The sequence below is a fragment of the Colius striatus genome, chromosome 11 (assembly GCF_028858725.1).
Source record: "Colius striatus isolate bColStr4 chromosome 11, bColStr4.1.hap1, whole genome shotgun sequence".
Lineage (NCBI taxonomy): Eukaryota > Metazoa > Chordata > Aves > Coliiformes > Coliidae > Colius > Colius striatus.
Window position 1 is genome coordinate 7,189,203 of NC_084769.1, and position 20,898 is coordinate 7,210,100.

Here is a 20,898-nt window from a genome sequence, read left to right on the forward strand (position 1 = left end):
ACTACACAGACATTTTTGAAACACAGAAAGAAATCAGCTTGAGAAGTATTACAAAAACATGATTTTCTTCTTACAGTAGTGGGAAGAGTGCAGTGGTGAGGATCTCACTCCAGGGAGGCAGACCTCACGGGGCAGATGGGTGCACACAGGCACAGCACCCACATCTCCCACAGCAGGGGACCCCGCATGGCTGGGGACATGGGGGTACAACTTCTTGTGCAAGTGGTGGGGATGCCTTTGGGGGTGGGGGGGGGATGACAATAAGAAACTTCTAGGGATTAGATCTAGAAAGGTGTTTATACATTTACACTAAGTGCCTTGTAATTTATACTAAGCTCATCTGGTGCAGTGCTGATACTGCTCTGGAATGCACAGTTCGCTGATTGCTGGTTAATTACATGCCATTAATAAATCAATGAAGTGCTTTGATGCTGATTTGATTAATATAAAATTATTTGAGTAGCTTCTTGCTGCAGCAAGCAGGTGTCATAGCTTTCCCAAAACACTGAGAAACTTCATATGGTCCACAAAATTTTACTCTCCCAACATTTTATCATTAATTCAGCCACATGAAGGAAATTACTACCATATGGGTTCACAAACGGACCAGGGAGAAGGATCTCTCGTGATTTTAGAGGGTGTCAAACATCTTTGCTTGAGAAAAATAATGTCATGTCAGCTTTAAGCAAGCCTGACGAGACTAAAACTAGGAAAAAAAGGACACTGTGGTTTTGGGCAGCTAATGAGTTTTAATAAGAAGTTCATTACTAAATTAAACAGAGGCCTGATGAAACTATTAAACCACAGATACTCTCTATTGTCTCTGTTTGTGCATCCAGCTGTTTATCCCTGAAAGCAGACAGGCACTAGCAATAACTCAGAAAACAGGAGCAGGAGGACACTTGCTACAACAGCAGCAGTTAGCATCTCACAGTTTGTTGTATTGGATTTCATTATTTTCCTGCTGCAAATTCTGGGGTTTTTTTGCAATTCCACTAAGCTTAGGTAAACTATTTACCACACACCAGAGTTTACCTCTCCTCTGACTGCTTCCCATAACCAGTATTTGCTGCCAAAGCTAAAAATGTAGAGAGACTGGAAAAAAAAATCCAATCTAAGGAAAGTACTGTAAAAGAAGAGTGACAATTATATTCCTTTTTATCAATGATCCTGAGCATGGTAATGTGCTGACAAACATCCTTCTTCCCACACTATCATAGCCCTCAGTGCAATAGGTCCTACACAACCACTAACCTCCATATTTCAGACAGCTGCTGGAGAGTCCAGCACAGGGCCACCAAGATGATCAGGGGACTGGAGCATCTTCCTTACAAGGAAAGGCTGCAGGAACTGGGGCTGTTTAGTCTGGAGAAGAGGAGGCTGAGGGAGGATCTCACTAATATTTACAAGTATATAAATGGTGGGTGTAGGAGGTTGGGGCATCCCTTTTTTCGATGGTATCTAGCAACAGGACAAGGGGTAATGGGATGAAGCTGGAACACAAAAAGTTCCATTTAAACATAAGGAAAAACTATTTTACTGTGAGGTGAGGGAGCCCTGGCACAGGCTGCCCAGAGAGGGTGTGGAGTCTCCTTCCTTGGAGGTCTTCAAGACCTACCTGGACATGTTCCTGGTCTACCTGATCTAGGTGAACCTGCTTTGGCAGGGGGTTGGACTAGATGATCTCTAAAGCTCCCTTCCAACTCCTACCCCATTCTATGATTTGAACTAATGCAAAGCTCCATAGGGAAGGGGAAGTAGATCCAGGCAAGAGCAGGTAGGAAACAGGGCTTGGGATAGCAGTGCAGAGGCAAAAGTTAGAAAAGAGATCGCAGATCTTAGAAAACCTCACTCTTTTACTTTCTTTAAAAGCACCAAAAAATGAGGTGGTTTCAACAAAATTAGGAAAAATTAGGATGGCCACCTGCCCTCAGTAGTTAGTGACACCCTTCGAAGGAGCCACTAAAGTTATTTGGAAACAATTTCTTTCCAGAAACAAGATCTACAGAAGAGTTTGTATACTTGAGACAGTGGAGTCCAATATGAACAGAGACAAGGCCACTGGCAAAAGAGATTTCCTGGAAGGTAAATGTATTTATTCATTCCATGGTCTTCCTGCCTTATGTTAAATTTATGAGCTTTTATGTTCTGTTACATTTTCAGCTTTCAGCTCAGAAAACCACAGTCATGGCATAGAACAGAAAAATCCCATAAAGTCAAGATGCATAAAAACAGATTTAATTTCTTTCTTCTCTCTGGGATAAGTCTTTGATTGTGGCTGAATGGCTCAGCTGCTCTTTGGTGGGGGCAGGGGAAATGCACACCTCCTAAAACTGCTGCACAGCCCCTGGACTACCACCACAGCCCAAACCATGGACAGCCCAAGCCCAGGGCTCAGGGACAGCGATGGTGTCTACTCCCTGCTCACCAAACAGCGACTCTGCAGGCAATAGAAAGTCTGTGCTGCTGCCCATCCACAAATACTCACTTGAGTTCAGTACCAAAACCACATAGACTCAGTCTGATCCATCTTGAATACTTGTAAAATGCTGAGCCCTAATACATGACAGTATGCTGGCCAAAATTATTACACTTTTGAGTTATCACACACACACACACACAAAGTTTTTGATGAGGCCAGGCAGGTTTGCCAAATAAAATCTGTCTAAAAATCTTCTCAAATCACACACACAAAAAAGAGAACCCTACTTTATTTAGCCTCACTTGTTCTTCTCCTCTCCAAAAGCTGTGAGCTATAAATCTCTCCAGAACAGAGCCCATTAACGCAATCTCTAACAACCTGTAACACTGGTGGTACCAGCCAGCTGTCACCACTGCCCTTATTCAGGCTTTATATATTGCTCCTGGAAAAAAAGCAGGAACACAGTACCTGGGGTTTTGTTTTTGTATCAGAAGAATGCAAGGCCAGAACATAATTATCATGTTTAGGAAAATGATACAAGAACCACACAGCAGATATTTTATCTCTCGACCTGCCTGGTTTCTAACTGAAAGGAAATCAGCCAGCCTTAAGAAAAGGACTCCAAAATGGGAGTTAGAATAAAGTAAACAGCAGAAAATGAAGCTGTGAAAAATTAAGCTTTAAAAGTTTGCAGTCTTCATCCATGAGACTAAACTTCATCTTTCTTTCACAATTGTATTCCAAGTACCTGTGATATCTGGAGCAACTCCTTAAACCTGAAGCCACACTTTTCCCTCTATATGTGTAGAATACAGCAGGTAGAAAACATCTTGCTTGGGTTTGAGGAGAAATCAGATAACAGAGTCAATATTTAATTATGTCACAAGCAAAATTGTCTGTCAGAGAGCTTTTCAGAAACTCAGCTGCTGCTCTTTGAAAGGAAGAGGCATCAAAACGTGGAAAAAGAGTTTCAACTTCCAAAACTCCGGCCTTATTCTCCTTATCACCTGCACATGCAATACTTTCATTTTGTTTTCTCATTAAAAAAATGTTCTTGCCCTCATTTCTGAACAGAATCACTAAAATACCATTTAGCCAGAAGGTTTTAAATTGAAAACTTGATTTAAACAAGATGGAGTATGTACAACAGGAACCCAAAAGTTCGTGTTTCTTTCTTCTCCCTATTTATTTTGTCTTCTCCTACTGCACAAGAACCTCTCAGATCACATATGTTTTCTCTCAGTGCTGTATTCAATCCAGTCCAGCTTTTGTCACAGGATTCTAACCCTGGTGCCAAAGGCACACCTGGCAGCACGAACTGACTATGAGTGAAGTTGGGCCAAGAGCATCTCAGGCATACAGAGCTGACCCAGTGAGGTCTTCACTACTGCAAAGCAAATATGAAGCAACAGTTTGGGGCATATTTGAATGTTCCTGACTCTTATGATGTCATCCAGCAACACAGGCAATGCTGTGAAATGCACAGTCCTTGAGGTTGGCAGAACAGATGGAGCTTTAAACTTTACTGGAGATTCCGGTTACACAGCTTCTGCATCTTAAATAATTTATACGGTTTGATCATATGGGAGGTTCAGCTGTGGAAACAGATGATACTGAAACAAGATCTGATTCAATCTGTTCACTCTCCACTGTTCAAAAGCTGGGAAAGGTGAAGGGGTCACCTGGCAGCCCACAGTGCCCAGAGGTGTGGGACTTTCAGCCCCCAACACTTGTTTATTACCGTTTATTGCATTTAGCACACCTCGGCGCAGGTCTGTGGTACACCACATTCACTTCAGCTGATCAACTTTAATCCAATTTTGCTCTAAAAGCAAGCAAAAGATTTCCCCAGATTACTGTCTGGATGCTCTGTAGGGAAGTTAGGCAATCACTGTATATGTATACAAGTATTTAAGTAAAACATAGTAGCTTGCTCTTAAAATATTTACAAACGAGTAGCAAGCGCTTCTGTGGGAGTGGAGGGGTAAACAAGACTCCAGTTTTAAATACACAGAGAAGAAAGTTTGGTCTGAGAGCAGCATTTGTGCTGACTCTCAGGATGGACACGGTGTTCAGGGAAGCATGGCACAGGGACACTCAGGGCTGGCGACATCGTCAGCCCAAACCCAGGAGCACAACAGCCACTAATGCTGCAGAGCAGCAGAGTAAGAGTCACAGAATGTTAAGGGTTGGAAGAGACCTTGAAAGGTCATCTAGTCAAAACTCCCTGCCAGGGTAGAACTGAGTACATTACCTAAGTCAGCCTCAGAAGTATAAATAAAATCTCATGCCTTTTTTAGACAGCTGGGGTGGTCTGAAAGCTCCCCCAAAACCATTCAGGAGAAACCAGCCCTGGTTCAGCTTTAATATTCCAGACTAAAACCTGTTTTATAAAAGCTGATTCATGAACAGCAAAAATATTGCTGTTCTGGGATGCACAGCAAAGAGTGGGGCAGATGGTCAGGGGTGGCAGCAGTTTCACTCATCTGATTTTAATCCATCACCACAACCCTGTCAGAGCCCTCAGTCACGTGCATTTCACTTTTTTCGGTTAACGCAAGGCATCCAAAAAAACCCACTGAACAAGATGTACAGCTCATATTTACTAGTCAATCCTGCCAGCACTCCTGGTTTTTTAAACAAGCTTGAAGAAGTAAATTTGCTCTTGGCTGAAAGAACCTCTGCCAGGTTTGCAATCCTAAGCGTGTTTTAATCAGATCACCGCTGAAACTTTTCATCTGAAAAGTGGTATTTAATGAAAACAAACAGATGTAAAACTGCCGAGCGTCACTGGAAGACGGCTAACGTGTGTCAGCATCAAATTATGTCAGCAACCCAACTTGAGAGTTATGACAGGGAAATATGGTTGCTATAGATGCTATAGAAGTCCAGCTTCCCCAAACAACGTTCCCGGCAGAGAGCAGCTCCTACGCTGAGACCAAGCAGGTGTCTGTGTCAGTGTTTACATGTGTGCTCACCTATGAGTGAGCTCATCTCACCCCCACTCCCCTACCCACCCTTCCTGCCGTCCCATGGCTCATCCTCGTCACATCAGCTGCAGGGCAGGTCACTTCTCAGATAGATGATTCAACAGAAAAGCCTTAAAAATATAAAGAAAAACATATACTTCCCATCACACTGGCTATCTGAATCAACTGGTCCCGCACAGCCACCCAGTCTCACCCACTGAGGACTGAGGCCATGGGTGAAAAGCTCTGCCCAGGGGAGGACACAGCTCCCTTCAGCAGCAGTTCATGGAATCACAGAATCATTACAGTTGGAAAAGACCTTTAAGACCACTAACCTCACACTGCCAGGCCCATCACTAAACTAACCCATATCCCTTAGCACCTCATCTACACGTCTTTTGAATACCTCCAGGGATGGTGATGCCACCACCTCCCTGGGTAGCCTATTCCAATGATTAACAACCCTCTTGGTAAAAAGTTCCTCCCAATGTCTAATCTAAACATTCCCTGGCACAATTTGAGTCCATTTCTCATTCTCCAAGTCCATGCTGTAACCTCCTGTATAAACACACTCACTCAAACAAGTTCCGAGTTATCAGCCAAGGCAACTTCTCCAGAGGATAATTCCACTTACAGCAGGTGCTGCTCACACAAATAAAAAGGAAGAGCTGAAGGTGGAGAATTTGGAAAGATACAGAGGGGATACACTCAAAGAGATCACAGACATCAGATCCTTCCACCCAGCCACATTCATGCTTCAAAACACCGACATCAACATTACAACCTATTTCTACGAATAAAGCAGAATAAAATGATCAATGATTTTTCCTTCTACTTTCCATAGGAAAACAAAGCAAAGAGCCTATCTAAACTTTCTTTCCTTCCTTAATGAAACTCTTATTGATTTTTCATCCTTGTGAATCATTGCCTTGGAGCAATTTCTTTTAGCCGCAGGTTCTCACGTTTAATTTGTACATACACTTAAGGGAAAGTTTATCAATAGAGTCTCCAGAGAGAAACTAAAAGGGTTTTATGAGAGAGTTATGAAATTTTACATATGGCATTTACCAACCTAGTTTAAAAACAGCAAGCCTAGAATAATGCATGACATTAACAATCAGCAGTTTCATGTAACATCCTATGCCACCTCCGTGCAGCTGTCAGTGCATAAAGACAACACAAGTCAGACTGAATAGATTTACGTTGATAAAGAGCAAAAATAAAACAACCAAAAAAAACCCCCACAACAGAAATTCATTCAGATGTATGCACCTTCAATGTGTAATAACTACCTGAAGACAAAGAGACCATTATAGGTACATGTGTCTATAGGATATCAGGACAGTTACTGGCACTAAAATGTATATTCACGCCAGCCATGAAACAATTGGTATGATTTTTTAAATAAATCATACATCTCCATCAGCAATGCATTAACAGACAGCTTTGTCAGTACCATCAGAGATATAAAAGGAAACAAATCTCTGGTAATTTATTCTTAAGTTAAAATTTCCCAGATGCTTAAATTGATATTTACATGGTGGGGGGGAAAAAAAAAACACCCAACATACTACGGCCCTTTTAGTTCTCATTCATGCAAAATATGCTAATTTTACTAGTCAATGGAGGAAGCAAACTTATGGGCATCATCCAGGATGTGGTAATTCAACAAGCTATAAGTTAAGTTCCTAAGTAAAGGAGATCTCCTTTTGTTCAGAAATCAATATTTTGCACTGCAATTAATATTGGCTAAATGGCACTGCCCACAAGTAAAAAGGAGTGGCTACAACTAGTTCCAGAAGTCCTTAAAACAAGGGATCTTTCACTAAGTATCCAGGCTTCTGAGGAAAAAATAGTAATAATTTTTAAAAAACATTATAAAACTTAGTTTCTTAGGAAAAGTAAACTTGTCTGTCACTTTACCAGTCAACCACCCCATACACGTGGTGTCTGAGAGGCAAAGTGGAAAGGAAAAGGGGAAAGGAAAAGGGGAAGGGGAAGGGGAAGGGGAAGGGGAAGGGGAAGGGAAAGGGAAAGGGAAAGGGGAAGGGGAAGGGGAAGGGGAAGGGGAAGGGGAAGGGGAAGGGGAAGGGGAAGGGGAAGGGGAAGGGGAAGGGGAAGGGGAAGGGGAAGGGAAAGGGAAAGGGAAAGGGAAAGGGAAAGGGAAAGGGAAAGGGAAAGGGAAAGGGAAAGGGAAAGGGAAAGGGAAAGGGAAAGGGAAAGGGAAAGGGAAAGGGAAAGGGAAAGGGAAAGGGAAAGGGAAAGGGAAAGGGAAAGGGAAAGGGAAAGGATGTTTTTCCTATTTTCTTATGTGCCTGTCTTTTCATTAAAGTATCAACATGCCAGTCCTAGCCTAATGTGATAACACAACTGTCCTTAACCATTTTCTAAACTACCTAATTAAGGAAGGAATTAAATAGGATTACCTAGCTAGTATCAATTAATATCCACCAGCAGTGTTCTGTAAGACTGCTGTGTGTTGCCCATACAGCCAAGAACCAAGCAGAGGAGAGAAAAGAGAAACCACTGTCTCTCACAGGGATTAAACTGGAGAACAGACTCACAGGCTGAAGTGTGCCAAAGGAAGAAAAGTCCTTGAAGTGCACAGGAACAAGCACTGGGTGAAGCTGAACGAGATTGCTAATGTCAGATGATTATTCCCCAAAGCAAAGTGGCAACACCAGCACAAGGAGCTAAAAGGAGATTTTACAGAGACAAGCAGATTAAAAAAGAAAAATCATCTGTTGCTCGTGACAATTAGGTCTGCTGCTCCAAGAATGGTTAAGAACTGCAAAAAGCTATATTGGGATGAGAAAAGGTTAGAGAAATTTTTAAACTCTCTCAAAACAGCCAACACCAAAATACTGAGACTACAAGAACAAACATTTATAAAATTCTACGTGAAGCAAACATGAAAAGGTTGCTCAGTTGCAAGGTAACTGAGTAATGTAACCTTTCAAAGCAGCAACAAAAAGCGATTAGACCATCCCCTGGATTGAAAATGATTGATTATTACTGCTAATAGTGGAATTGAAGTTGACTGTAATGCTTTTTATGTAATTGCTTTACTGAATGCTGCATAGCTTTATCTGGTCATATATTCAGAACACTGTGAGTTTCCCATCTCTTTAGCTCCTGATGCACTACAACACACAGACAAATAGTTAAAATAGATTTATTCCAATTACATTGTATTAAACAGCTCGTACTAAGGTTAGCTCTTGACCTTTCAGTTAAGGTCTAAGGGGAATCTTCCACCTGCAGAATCATCTAGTAGATTTGAGTAGCAGTAACTTTCCATCCTCTGCATCCGTTCACCGGTTCATTCTACTAACTGTATCAAAATACCTTAAATCTGATTTGGGGCCCCGTGTGCTGTAATAATTAAATCACTTTGAGAGCTTTGAAAGCTGTCTCATCCATTTAAAAAAAAAAAAAAATCAATCAAGGACAAGTAAATCACAGTGAAGATGATGAATAAGTACAACTTTTTGTTTTCTTTAACATCAGAGTACATTAAAATTTTTAAATATAGGCAAAACAGGGATTTTTGTTTGTTTCTCCCCTGTGTTCAGCCTTCAATATTAAAATGTAACTGCATATAAATACATTTTCCCACCTGCTTTTCAGTTTCTTTTATTTGTTAGCCCCTGGTGTCACTCCCTGCTTTTTAGAGACAGTCCTAGCAAAGGTCAGTAGTCAATTAGCTGTCAATAGTCAGCATGAGAGTGACAATTTGGTGCTGCCTCAGCTCCCATTACTAAACCAAGTAACATGTTTGAAAGCTTGTAACAAAAAGCATAAAAGTACTTTAGAGTGTTCTGAGCATAAATATGATGTTACCTTTAAAGTAGTAAGTATGAAAAATCTCAGAGAAGGTGTGTAATACCAAGCTTTATCATCTACTGCACACGTATATTGACTTAACTGAGACATGCTCACTTATCTACAAAGCAAAAATTGGGTTTTAAGTACTGTACTTTGCAAGACCCTCGGGGCACAGCAACATTACTGTCATCATTTACTTGGACTTCCCTGTCTCTCATTTGATCCTTCTCCAGTCTTTTCAAAAGACTGTTGCAGGTGTGTTTCTGTTTCTACCACCGCACCGGTGTCCTTGGCTACGTGACAACACAGCTCGACATAGCTGCCACATAAATACATGCAAAAAATCAGGTATAAACACACTGACACAAAGACACATATAAGCAACATATTTAACACTCAGACACATGGTGTAACTTCCATCTCAGTGCCAGGCACAGAAGGATATATTTAGGGTTTTTTAACGTTTTTTCACATTTGGAAGCAATTTTGAAAGTAAGATTTTCTTGGCACTTTGCACAGGAATGCAGAAGACAGGAGACTGAGATTTCCTTAAGAGAACAGTATGATCAATAAGAGTTAAAAGTCTGGATAAAGCCTCATTTATCAGATCTCTACAACTTGAAAATGAATTCACGTCAGGTAGTTGTTAAGCACAGACACAAAATTAGGAGCTCACCACTGACAGTGAACAAAGCTAAACTGGGGAATAAACACCTGTAGAATCACAAATTTTTACACTAACAATGGTTTAAATCAAGATACAACCGTACTTGGGTTATGGAGTATTTCATGCCAGTTGAAAAACAGATGCAGTGAATTAGTTTAACTGAAAAGTATTGAAAGCTCTGCTAAGTCCCCTGTTCTAGTCATACAGTAACATCTAACACACAGAACTGCAAACTTGCTGAAATTCATTTTTTACTTCTGCTTGAATACAGCATTATTTTATTAACACAGCCAAGAATATTAAAGGAATGACAGTAAAAACTTCACACGAGCACTACCTTATGTTTATCGAATTCAATAAAAGAACTTCTGCATAGTTCCTGGTGTTTTATCATTACAGCCTCCTTTTAATTCCTGTCTGTAAAAACACCCAACTCTGTGTTCCATCCTGGCAGCTGCTTCAAAGCTATGCAGCTAACACACATCAGAATTTATTGAATGTATAGAAATAATTTCTCTATATCCAGCGTCTGCACTGTGAAGATTTTCAATAGCTGGAAGAAAAGTGCTTATTTTGCTTAAAAGGAACTAGGTGATTTAAATCAATTTAACTAATGTGTCAAAAGATCTTAAAGATGTCACAAGGAACTGAATTTATTTTTGTCTTCAGCAGCTTCAAACCCGTGAAATTTATGGTTATAAATGTCATACTGTGGAGAAGTAAAACATGCCTCACACATAGGTGGATATTTTAAACTATTGATATTTGAAGGTCTTTGGATCTCAGGGGTGATGGAATAAACCCCTGAGGACACCAATCAGCGAAAAAGTTCAGGTGGTAACACAATAAACACCAGAAGTCCCTTCGCCCTGTATTTAATCATGTGGCTGGCACCACCAGCCATGTTTCAATATTTCTGTTGACCTATTCAATAGGTCAATAAAATCCTAATAAAGAGTTACTGAAGTGCCCACCTTACACACTTAATTTTTTAAGTATATTGAAAATGCAATACTTTAAATGTCAGGATTTTTCAGCAAGTCATATGGTGTGAACTATTATTGCAAATAAAGAGTAGGAACACTTTTAAAGTTGCTGTTGACTATGCCAGGGAATACAAATCCTCTCATTACCTCTGTACAGGGTATAAGCATAACTCTGAACCTGTCTGCAGTTACTTGCATTGCTGGCATCAGCCCCTTCTCAAAGCCTTTTGCTGAAAGTTTGACAGCCTTGCTTTATAAAGAGACACAAAGAGCTTTTAAAACCAGATTCTGTGAAACGTATTGAGAGGGGAGAAGGAACATACATCAATGAGTGGGTAAAAACAAGCTGCAAATACATTGGCTGAAGATAAATCCTGTAGATTTACTGGTACTTTCCCCAGGAACAGCTGGGTACCAAGGAGTGCAAGCCGCGGCACGGCAGCGACGTGGGCATCGCGTTCGAGGCGTTGGGCCGGCTCTTCTTTGAACATATGCCCTTTCAAGTGAAATTAATCACCCTCTTTATCACTCCTGCAGCATCTGGAGCCATAATCATTACCCAACTGCTGAGAAAGAAATGAAACCACTAATCGCACGGGGAGTCGGGCTTAGTTCAAGGCAGGAAAGTTTTTATTAAGTTCTCATTTGAAAAGTGATTTTTCATGGCTAGCCTTTCAGGACATGCCACACAAAAGCTGGATATACTTTAGCAACTATCTACAAACTCATCCCCCAACGCTGAAGAACCGATACATTCAGAACAGCTATAATGAGGTTTTAACATGCTTTTCCAAATTTAGCTCTATAATCCTAGAGCACTTTTATACGCAAGTATGACACAGAGATACGTTTAACCATAAACTGCAAAAGGTCTCAGGAAGAAGGGACAGCAGAAGTCTACAAAGTGGTAGACATCAGGAAGCATCATCAACAGCAAGGACCAGATACTGCCTCTGGATTTGCACACCACACTCCTGATCTCAGCAGGAATTCCCTATGCAAACCGAAGCTCATATACTCAAAACTACCACGTTAAGTGGGCATTTCACCATATCTATCCACTCTGAGGGAGATTAAAAGAAACCATATGAACACGATGTCAATAATCTGAGTTACCATGAAATATCCCCCATCCCTTCTAACTTCACCTTTTTTTTTCCCCCGGCTTTTACCATTTAGATTTGTTTAAAAGAAGAAAGAATGTTTAATATTAAAACAAGAAATGAGTAAGTTGATGAACACAGGCCTTTTCTTACATATAACAGAGAAAAAAAATACCTAGGGAAATAGGAGTATCTGTGGGCAGACTACCCAAAACTCACAGCCCTGGAAGAGTCAGTGGCATTATCTGCATCCTGAGAACAATAATATGCATCTTAGGGATTCCTAATACAATTTGGTGTATTTTCACGCATAATAACTGTGCTCCACACAAGAGCTAAATGAGAAAGTGATTACCACTACACACCGAAATCGTTCAATTAAGTGGTGAAATGAAACTCTAACTAACTTAAAATATAATTATTTAAAAAAAAACCAAACCCTGCAGGGTTCTGAACAAGGGCAGCAGAATAATTAAATCTACACACCTCTAAAACAGGCTGAAAATGTGATCATCCATTTTTAATGCTCCACCTATACCTAACAACAGAAATCTTTCCAACAGCTGCATTCAATTAAAAAAAAAATATTAACCCCAAGGAAGAAGTACAAAAACATCCCCATCTGTTTTTCTTGCCACTCACTGTGCTTCTTTTGTGAGTGAAATATGTACAACAATACAATCCTACCAAGTTGAATGAAAAGTACCACAATTCCAATAATAAGCTATCTTTTCTTCTTCTTTTTTTAAATGAACAATTTAAAAGAAACCACTTTTGCAGATTTTCCCCTGTGACCCACAGCTCTGTTCCCATAGTAACTATTGAGGAAAGAAAAGGATAAGACGCCTAAGTTATACTTTTCCCAATACCAACAAAAACCAGGGAAAAAGCACCTTATTCTCAAAAACTATTATTCTCAGGAAGGGAAGAGGGACATTAAAAGATTAGTGTGAATCTCCTGTGTAATCTAGTTTAAACCACCACCTACTGAACATCTGATGTCGGTTAGACCAAGATATTTGTTAAAGCATGTAGCCTTTGTGTAAAAGAACTATTGAAACAGTTTTCCAAGCCCAATAATAACAGAATTACTAGGCACATGCTGTAAAAGCTTACATCTGAACTCAGCAAGCGCTGCCAGCAGTCTGTAGCCACGCTCCTGCACAGTGCTCATCTCCACCGAGGAACTAGTACTGCTCACGTTATCTCCAAGCACATAAAGTGTTCATTTTAACATACATTTCAGTGGCATTTCAATTCCTTCTTGGCTTGCCTTTTTAATTTGACCAAGAATTTATGCTTCTGTATTGCTTGCTGTAGTGCATTTCTTCTAGGAAATACAGAAGCCGGCGAGTTGTTCCTTAAGCTGTGTCAGTGAGAAGGTTTCGCTGGTGTCTTTGAGTTCCAGGGCTAATGAGAATGCACTAGGTTTCCCAAGCAAGAAAAAAGGTACCATTAAAAGCATTTCTGCATCTCTGACTGTGCTCCCCAAACTCTTCAAGGAACAGGTTTGATGACTCTGACTCTGCTTTTGTCTGTGCCAAGAGGGATCGTTCTTTACTCATGTCCCATACACTGAGCTTTTTAACCTTATGGGTTAAGGTAAATCCAGAAGCTATGGTGGACAAGACCCATGTGGGTATGCAATGAGCTGCTGTAGAACATTTATCCTAGACAGCAACAGACTTCAAGCATTTGGAGGATTGACCAAGCTAGAAGATGAGCTTCCACCATAGGAAAGGTTCTTCAGAACAGAGACTGAGAAATCATGTACGTTTGTCTTGTCCTCTGACAAACTCACCAATATTTACTGCCTTGAGGACACAAGGTCTCCACCAACATGGAAGTGTCTCATCCACCTAATCTTATTTGTAAAACCACTGCAAAGGGTTAGAAAGTTAGGCAACACATGCATCTCCACAACATGCATCTCCACAACTCCAAGACAAGTTGGATTCAGCTGTTGAGGAAACACTAACACATGAGGGCACCATAGGAGAACTGGAATGATAAGGGTGAGCTGAAGTGGCAGAATCATATGCAATACAATTTAGAGGTATGTGGAACAGAAAGATGATAATGTGGATAGGAAAAACTAAGGAATGATGAAGAGAGAAAAACAAATATTGAGCAATCTGAAACAGCTGCACTCCTGTCTAAGGAAATGCAAGACTAGTTTTGAGGCTACCTTTAGATATTCTTAATCACCAGTGACTGATATCAGCTGGAACATGATTTTTTGCTGGTAATGAAGCTTTGCAAAATAAACTTTCTTTACAAAGTTTCAATTATTATTGGGAGGTTGAGTTTTGCAGAAATTAAAGTATAATTCATGTTGTCCTATTAGATATTCTTTGTAGAAAATTATTTTAGAGCAATTTAGAATGAATTCTAAAGTACTATTATTCATGTTTGAATCACTTTTTTTAATAGTTATTTAATGAAAAGAGACCAACAGATGTGAAACAGCTAAACTAGTTCAAATTAAACTGTTTATTACAAAATATTCAAAAGGAGCACCACCTACATAATTCTGAGATATTTTAAGCCAGGCAGTTTCAAACAAATTGTAAAACATCAGTGGGCAAAATCTCGTCTGAGATTTGATATAATTCTGAGGAGTAATGTTTAGAAAAGATTTCATTGATAAACCAGTTCATAGAGGATACATGTTTACCAACAGAGGTCTAGAATAGTTTGGTGCCCTTAAATTGCAAATACATTGGGAGCGAGTACCAGAAGAAGGGTTACTTAAATAGTCTGGTTCGAGTGCAAAGGTATAAAGTGATTACCAATGAAGGTGAACATAAAAGGGGTTATGATTCTAGAACAACTTTTCAATTATCAAGTTTATGGCAGCAGTCTTTATAGTTTTAGAATGAAACTTAATATGCTTTTATAATATTGTTTATTAACTGCTGCTATCGATCTGACAAGTTTGCAATCTACAACCCAAGAGAACCCCTGCAGTCCTAAACCCTTAGCATAGAGAAGAAACTCAGATTCATTGAAAGTTTGATTAAATCAAGGCTAAATTTCCAGTTTAGAGTTCAAATATTTAAAACTCCAACCACCAAGACAGCGTAAGAATAAGCTAGAATTGGAATATTTGTCACAAAAAGAGAAGTTCTGAAGAATCAGAAAGTTCAAGAGATATCATAAAACTTTCACGGGCCATACAAAGATCAGAACAGACACTTGCACTTCATTCACAAGTTGTTTACCTATCTAACTGAACAAAAGCACTTAATGTGGCATGAATTATTGTTCTTCATCTGGTAGAACTCTTGGGGAAATATCACTTGTAGCAGAGCTATCTTTTAACCTCTTTTCAGTGAGTTTTAGCTCTACTGTGCTTTGAAGATCTGGATTCCTTTTAACATTTGGTGTACATAGGTAAAGGTTTGCCTTTTAAGACATAAGGTCAAAGGCACTTCCAAACCTGCACTTTGGCCTTCCTGAAATTCAAATCTTGAGAAAGGCCATTCTATGGCAGTATTATGTGAGAATAGAGAACAAAAGATCTTTCTCATCTTAGCCGTAACTGGCTCACCCACCTTCACGAGTAATTCAAAGGTTTGTTCCTCCATGTTAGAAGTTGCTCTCTGAAAAGCTCATTTCGTACCCTTTCCATTATGGATTGTTTCTGAAGGAAGACTAATGATCAAAACCCATTGGCTATCCCTACTTTAAGAATGACTTTCAAATATGGGCAATAACTCTGAATTAAAGGTTTTTTTGTGTTCACCTGGGGTAAGAAACTTACGGCTCACCACATCAAGCTCCCAGAAGCTCACAAACACCAGAAGATTAATGGTTTCTTCCTAAGGTAAAAATCTCTCTACTGCAACCGGCTGTATTACAAAACCATTTCCCTGTCTGATGTCTCAGTTCCAGTATTCCTTGTTATGAATGGAAGAGCATGTCCCTGCTGGGCTAAATCCGCATCTTGGTTCCTTTCTTTGGAAAGAATTACACCGGGACACCACATTTGGGTCTCTAATAGTCCTTCTCCTCCCTTCCACAGCACACACAATATTATTTCCATGTTAAACAGCATTGTACCACATTTAGAGAACATTCTTCATAAAAAATTAGAACAATTACATCTAAAAAAACCCTCATTTTTAAAAAAACTTCCCTTCTTAAGAAAAAGCTACATCCCTGCTTTAGCCACCGTTTATAGGTTATGTCTTCCCTTACTTTCATATCAGTATTTATGTGGATATAGCATATGCATGGTTACTGAGGTGTGCTATGGAGGAGCTGAAGACATCAGCAGCGATGGTGAGCCTGCAAACTGCCCAGGGAGCAACTGCAGCCATCCCTGCTTTCAGCATTTTGTAATCTTAATTGTCAGCCCTTCTGTAAAGCACCTGAAACATTTCCTACGTGGTACATATTTTAGATTTCATTTAGACTTTAGAAATAAATTTTGGAGTTTTGCCAAAAAATAAACCAACTCCTACCATTCTATGATTCCATGCTGTGGATTCATGTATATAATCAATATTCTACATACAGTTTTAAAAGCCTGAATGGTCATCACTAAAACACAGACATCTTTGCATTACAGAAATTCCAGACGCTTTTAGGACCCTTCAAGAGGAGTTGAACTAAATCAACATGCTGAAATATGCAAATTGCTAATTGTCTTTGGCCTTAAACAATATTAATTTACAAGGCTTTTGATTCAATTACATTTTCTCAAGATTTTATCACTAAAACTGCTGTGTCAGTCAGCAAGTTCAGCTGTTTGAGGTTGCTGAGTAATTTAGTTTATATAATTATTGCTTTCATGTTTAGGCTGCTGGTCACAAAATAAGTATCTGACAAGAAATATCTTGAAGCCAAAAGGTAGAGTGTACAGAGATTCAGGCATTAATATATCATCTCTAGAAACCTAAAGCTAAAAATAAATGGTTTTAAGACAGGCCACCAAGAAGCAAAATGTAAGTGATAGCCCTTTGAATAGCTGAGGGAAGAGCATGTATAATCTACCTCATGCTGTCAAGTTCTCACATTTTAGAAATATAGAGCCTGGGTTTTTTGTACATGCAGTGATTTCAATACAATTGCTTTCACCTATACCAAGACTACCAAGCCCAGCATGAAAATGTATGAGCCTTCATTAGATAAAGCCAAGGATTTAGCTGAAAAACAAAACGAAAACCCACTGCTTTATAAACTACAGCAGTGATAAGATTTTGTTGTGTTGTTTTGGGTGTTTTCCCTCTCCATATTAAGGGTGCATCTCTGGACTTGTATGTGCTAGGAAAATTTACTTTTGTACATACAAATTCATTGTCTTAAAGTCAGAACTTTCAGCAGCATAATCTTATTTAGTTGTAAAACATGACATTTCAAAAAGAAATTTAATTTCTCTGCAGTGGGTAAGTAACTTGCCATGCTTGCAAGTGATAATTCAAGACTTCAAAACAAAACAGATCACTCCTTATTACATTGTTTCATTATTAAAAAAAAGCAACAGCTCCAGGTTTTCTGTCTATCAGAATGGATCTGCTCAGTTCTGACAGTAAAAGCTGCTTCATTTTAGTTTCACTGTGCTGTGCTTTACTTTTAATTTTTGGCATGGGAGTCCTCAAACTACTGAATGAGTTTTATTTTCTTCTTTATTATACAAACCACAAGGTCAAGATCTCCATGATCTATATTCCCAAAGTTAGTTAATTATCAATATCCTGATGGGACGGGTTATGTTAACCCTTCTACCTCTCCAGATCCACCTGCTCCATTGAAGTTAACATCCCCCTTCCCCAAAACATTTCCCTGTAATGTTTTGAAAGAAAGATCCACTTTTGTTATTAATTGTATCTGAAAAACTGTTTCAGGTGAAGTTAAAAAATGCATACAAAAGCAAGTCAGATATGCCACTATGACAGCAGACTGCCATTTACATGCTTTTGTAACCATTTTCAAGGTCACTATAAGTTTTACTTTCATATACATCCTTCCAGTCACCTCAGAAAGGAAATCTGCAACTCACGCAGCACACAAGTATCGAAAGAAAGCCATTACTTTATTACATATGCCCTGACACTGCAAAATACACCTAGCTCCCCTAAACCAAGATTTTTCCCAAGTATCCATGCAAGCTACTGAGACAAATCTCAGCCCATTGTGTTACTTCTTAGAACGACTGCAGACATCCGAGATGCAGGACTTAAAAACGCTGCTGCTTCGCTACTGCTGCAAAGTCAGGGCTTCACAAACATTACTTTTTTTCTTTGCAGAACAAAGTGTTTTGGGTTGAACATACTATTCAGTTCAACACAGAACCAAACATTTGGGGTTTAGATAACATTTTTATCTAATTTGCAGCAAAATACTCTGATGAGAAAATAAATTCTTTACAAATATAGAAATATTTAACTGGAGGGGAAAACAAAATCTTTGGGTTTTTTCAAACAGAACAAGGAATTTGGCTCAAGCTCACAAGTTATTTTCATTTGGAAAACATTTCGCTCAATTGTTCTCTGTCTCGTCACTACAAAGGAGAAAAAGTGCATCAAAATGTTGCTAGAATTTAAGGTCTTTAAGAATTACTCTTAAGAGCTCAGAGATTTCAAATTCAGCGTGGGAGTCACAAGAACTGAATTTTCTTTCATGTTTGTAAGACCTTTACCATGAGCTCATCACGGGGCTTTCAGAGCATGGTAGTCCAAACCTCCAAGCAAACTTGTCCCCCATCTTTTCTTAATTCTACCTACATTTGGCTCAGATATCTTTGAAGCATTGATACTTCTTTATTGTCAGCTGGAATCATCAAGTCAAATTACAGTTTTATGACTTCCAATGCACATCCCTAAAGACTGACAGTACAATATACTGCACAACTGCAGAGAAGATAACACGGCACTGAAGGGTCTAATTTGTCTTAAGAAAACAACTCTACCTTTCAAAGCTTGTTCAAAGAAAATCACACAAAGAACAGCAGATTGGAGAAAGTTAGTTTACGTTGTTGTTCAGTTCCTCTTCATTTTACATGCAAGATATTATTTTAAAGGTCTTTTAGAAATACAGTATCGGATTGTACTTAACCAGCACTTCACCAGCTTTCAGTCTCCCATCCCAGCAGTCAGGGTGAGAAGCTTGTGTTGATCCTACCAGAAGAATTCCAGCCCTCTCAGAATGACTGTTTCATTATTCAGCTAATTCAACCTCTTACCTTCTACAGAACTATGATTAAAAAACAAGTAACCAAACCAGCAAAGAATCTCTCCAAAAGAAAGGAGGGAAATTATTTTTCCATCAAATTTAATCACTTTGTTGCTCAATTATAAAAGGACAAACCTCAAAGGGGTTCTGGGCAACAAAACCTCTGGTTCAGTTGAGTATTTTTTATTAAGTACTTTCAGTAAATGTTTCCCAAATTTGCCAATGTTTTCCACTTCAATGAACACTCTTTGTTGTTGTGTTGTGCTACAAAACAAGTCTAGTTTTATACATCTGTACCATACCATCTCCTATCTACCTCCTCCCTGTCTTCAAGAATAACGGTGCTATCAAAGTGTCTTCACAGAAGTTTCCCAACGTTGTGAACACCCCATTTTGAACATTCAAATGCTTCATGTATCCAATCTGACTGACAGAAATAACTCACTAAACATACCAATGAGATGATCAACCAAGAGTAAGGACTTTTGGCTCATCTCATCCTGCAAGATGCTGGTGTGCCTCTCTCATTCAAATGTGAAAAGAAAATGATTAAATATTTCAAAGGAAGCAACATCAGGCTGATGATATCAGGATCCAGCAAAAATTTTACTCTTGGATTAAAAGCATTAAGGAGACTAGAATTATACTCTTGAGTCACTCTAGTGCATAACTGAACAAGATAGGAAGATTACTAATGGAAAACAGTGATTAAACCTCTCCAGTTTTCAGTTACACACACACAAATATTAGCAGGCTGGTTCAATTTATTACTGAGCTAAAATAGAATGGAGAAAGGGCAATCACTCCATCCTAAAATACAGGAATTATCTAGTAGACAAACATACATATTTTTTTCCTACCTGTTTTCCAGACAAACTGATGATCTCTCCTGCCTTCCAAATCAGCTGTTTGTAACATTAAGAAACCAAACAAAAGGAAAGACTTCCCCAGGCTCTGCCATGCCCAGTGAGGAGAAACCCAGTTCTGTTGCAGAAGCATAATTCAGATAATTCAGTCTCCTGTCTTCTTTGGTCCTAGAATGAACAACAACAAAAAAAAGAGGAAGAAAAAGCTTGCTGAAAGACTTAAAACACCAAAGGCAATAGGTTCAGCCTAAAGGTAAACCTGGTGGCCACTGTGCATTTCATAGTTCGTGTGTGCTGCATTTGTGGAGGAAAAGTCTGTTAAGGAGGCTTCACTTGGAGATAAAGATATGAGGGGGGAAAAAAAAAAAAAGGAGAGGGGAAGAGAGGAGAGAGACAGCTCCCAGAGGACCTGCAGTCCCATCCTACAAAGCCAGACATCACAAATGCTTTTAGCAGGTTCTTAAGAAGAAAACAGCCAGTGCAAATAAATGGCAAGGGACCTGCTAACAGTGTGTGATGTGTCCCTTCTTCTCCCTATATAATTTCTCTTTAGCATGAATATTTTCATTATGTAGGCAGACTAAATCAAATCTGAGAATACATTCCAAGTGCAAAATTCAGCTCTGAATACAGACTCCATGTCCTACACTTAAGATCCCTGCCATCTGAAACACCAGACCTGGAATTCTTTTAGCTCCACACCATGTGTGAACATGAGACACACAAAAGTAACATGAGAAACGCAGCAGAGAAAAAAAGCCTGGAAGCAGAGGCTGCTTATCAGTACATGATGACCCAGCCTAAAAGGGAAAATTGACATTACTCAGGCATTTCTTTGGAATCTGAGAATTAGTATTCAAGTTCCTGATCTCTGAGCT

At 39.3% G+C, this 20,898-nt stretch overlaps 1 protein-coding gene across 1 annotated transcript in view; it reads right to left on the reverse strand.

The window, feature by feature from the left end:
- The window catches only part of THSD7B (thrombospondin type 1 domain containing 7B), a 273,877-nt gene extending 253,724 nt beyond the window's left edge, over window positions 1–20,153 (reverse strand). The window contains exon 1 of the mRNA XM_062004863.1: window positions 20,015–20,153. Coding sequence (XP_061860847.1) covers window positions 20,015–20,153 — 139 coding nt within the window. The remainder of the gene's footprint in view (window positions 1–20,014) is intronic.
- Between the last annotated feature and the right edge of the window lie 745 nt (window positions 20,154–20,898).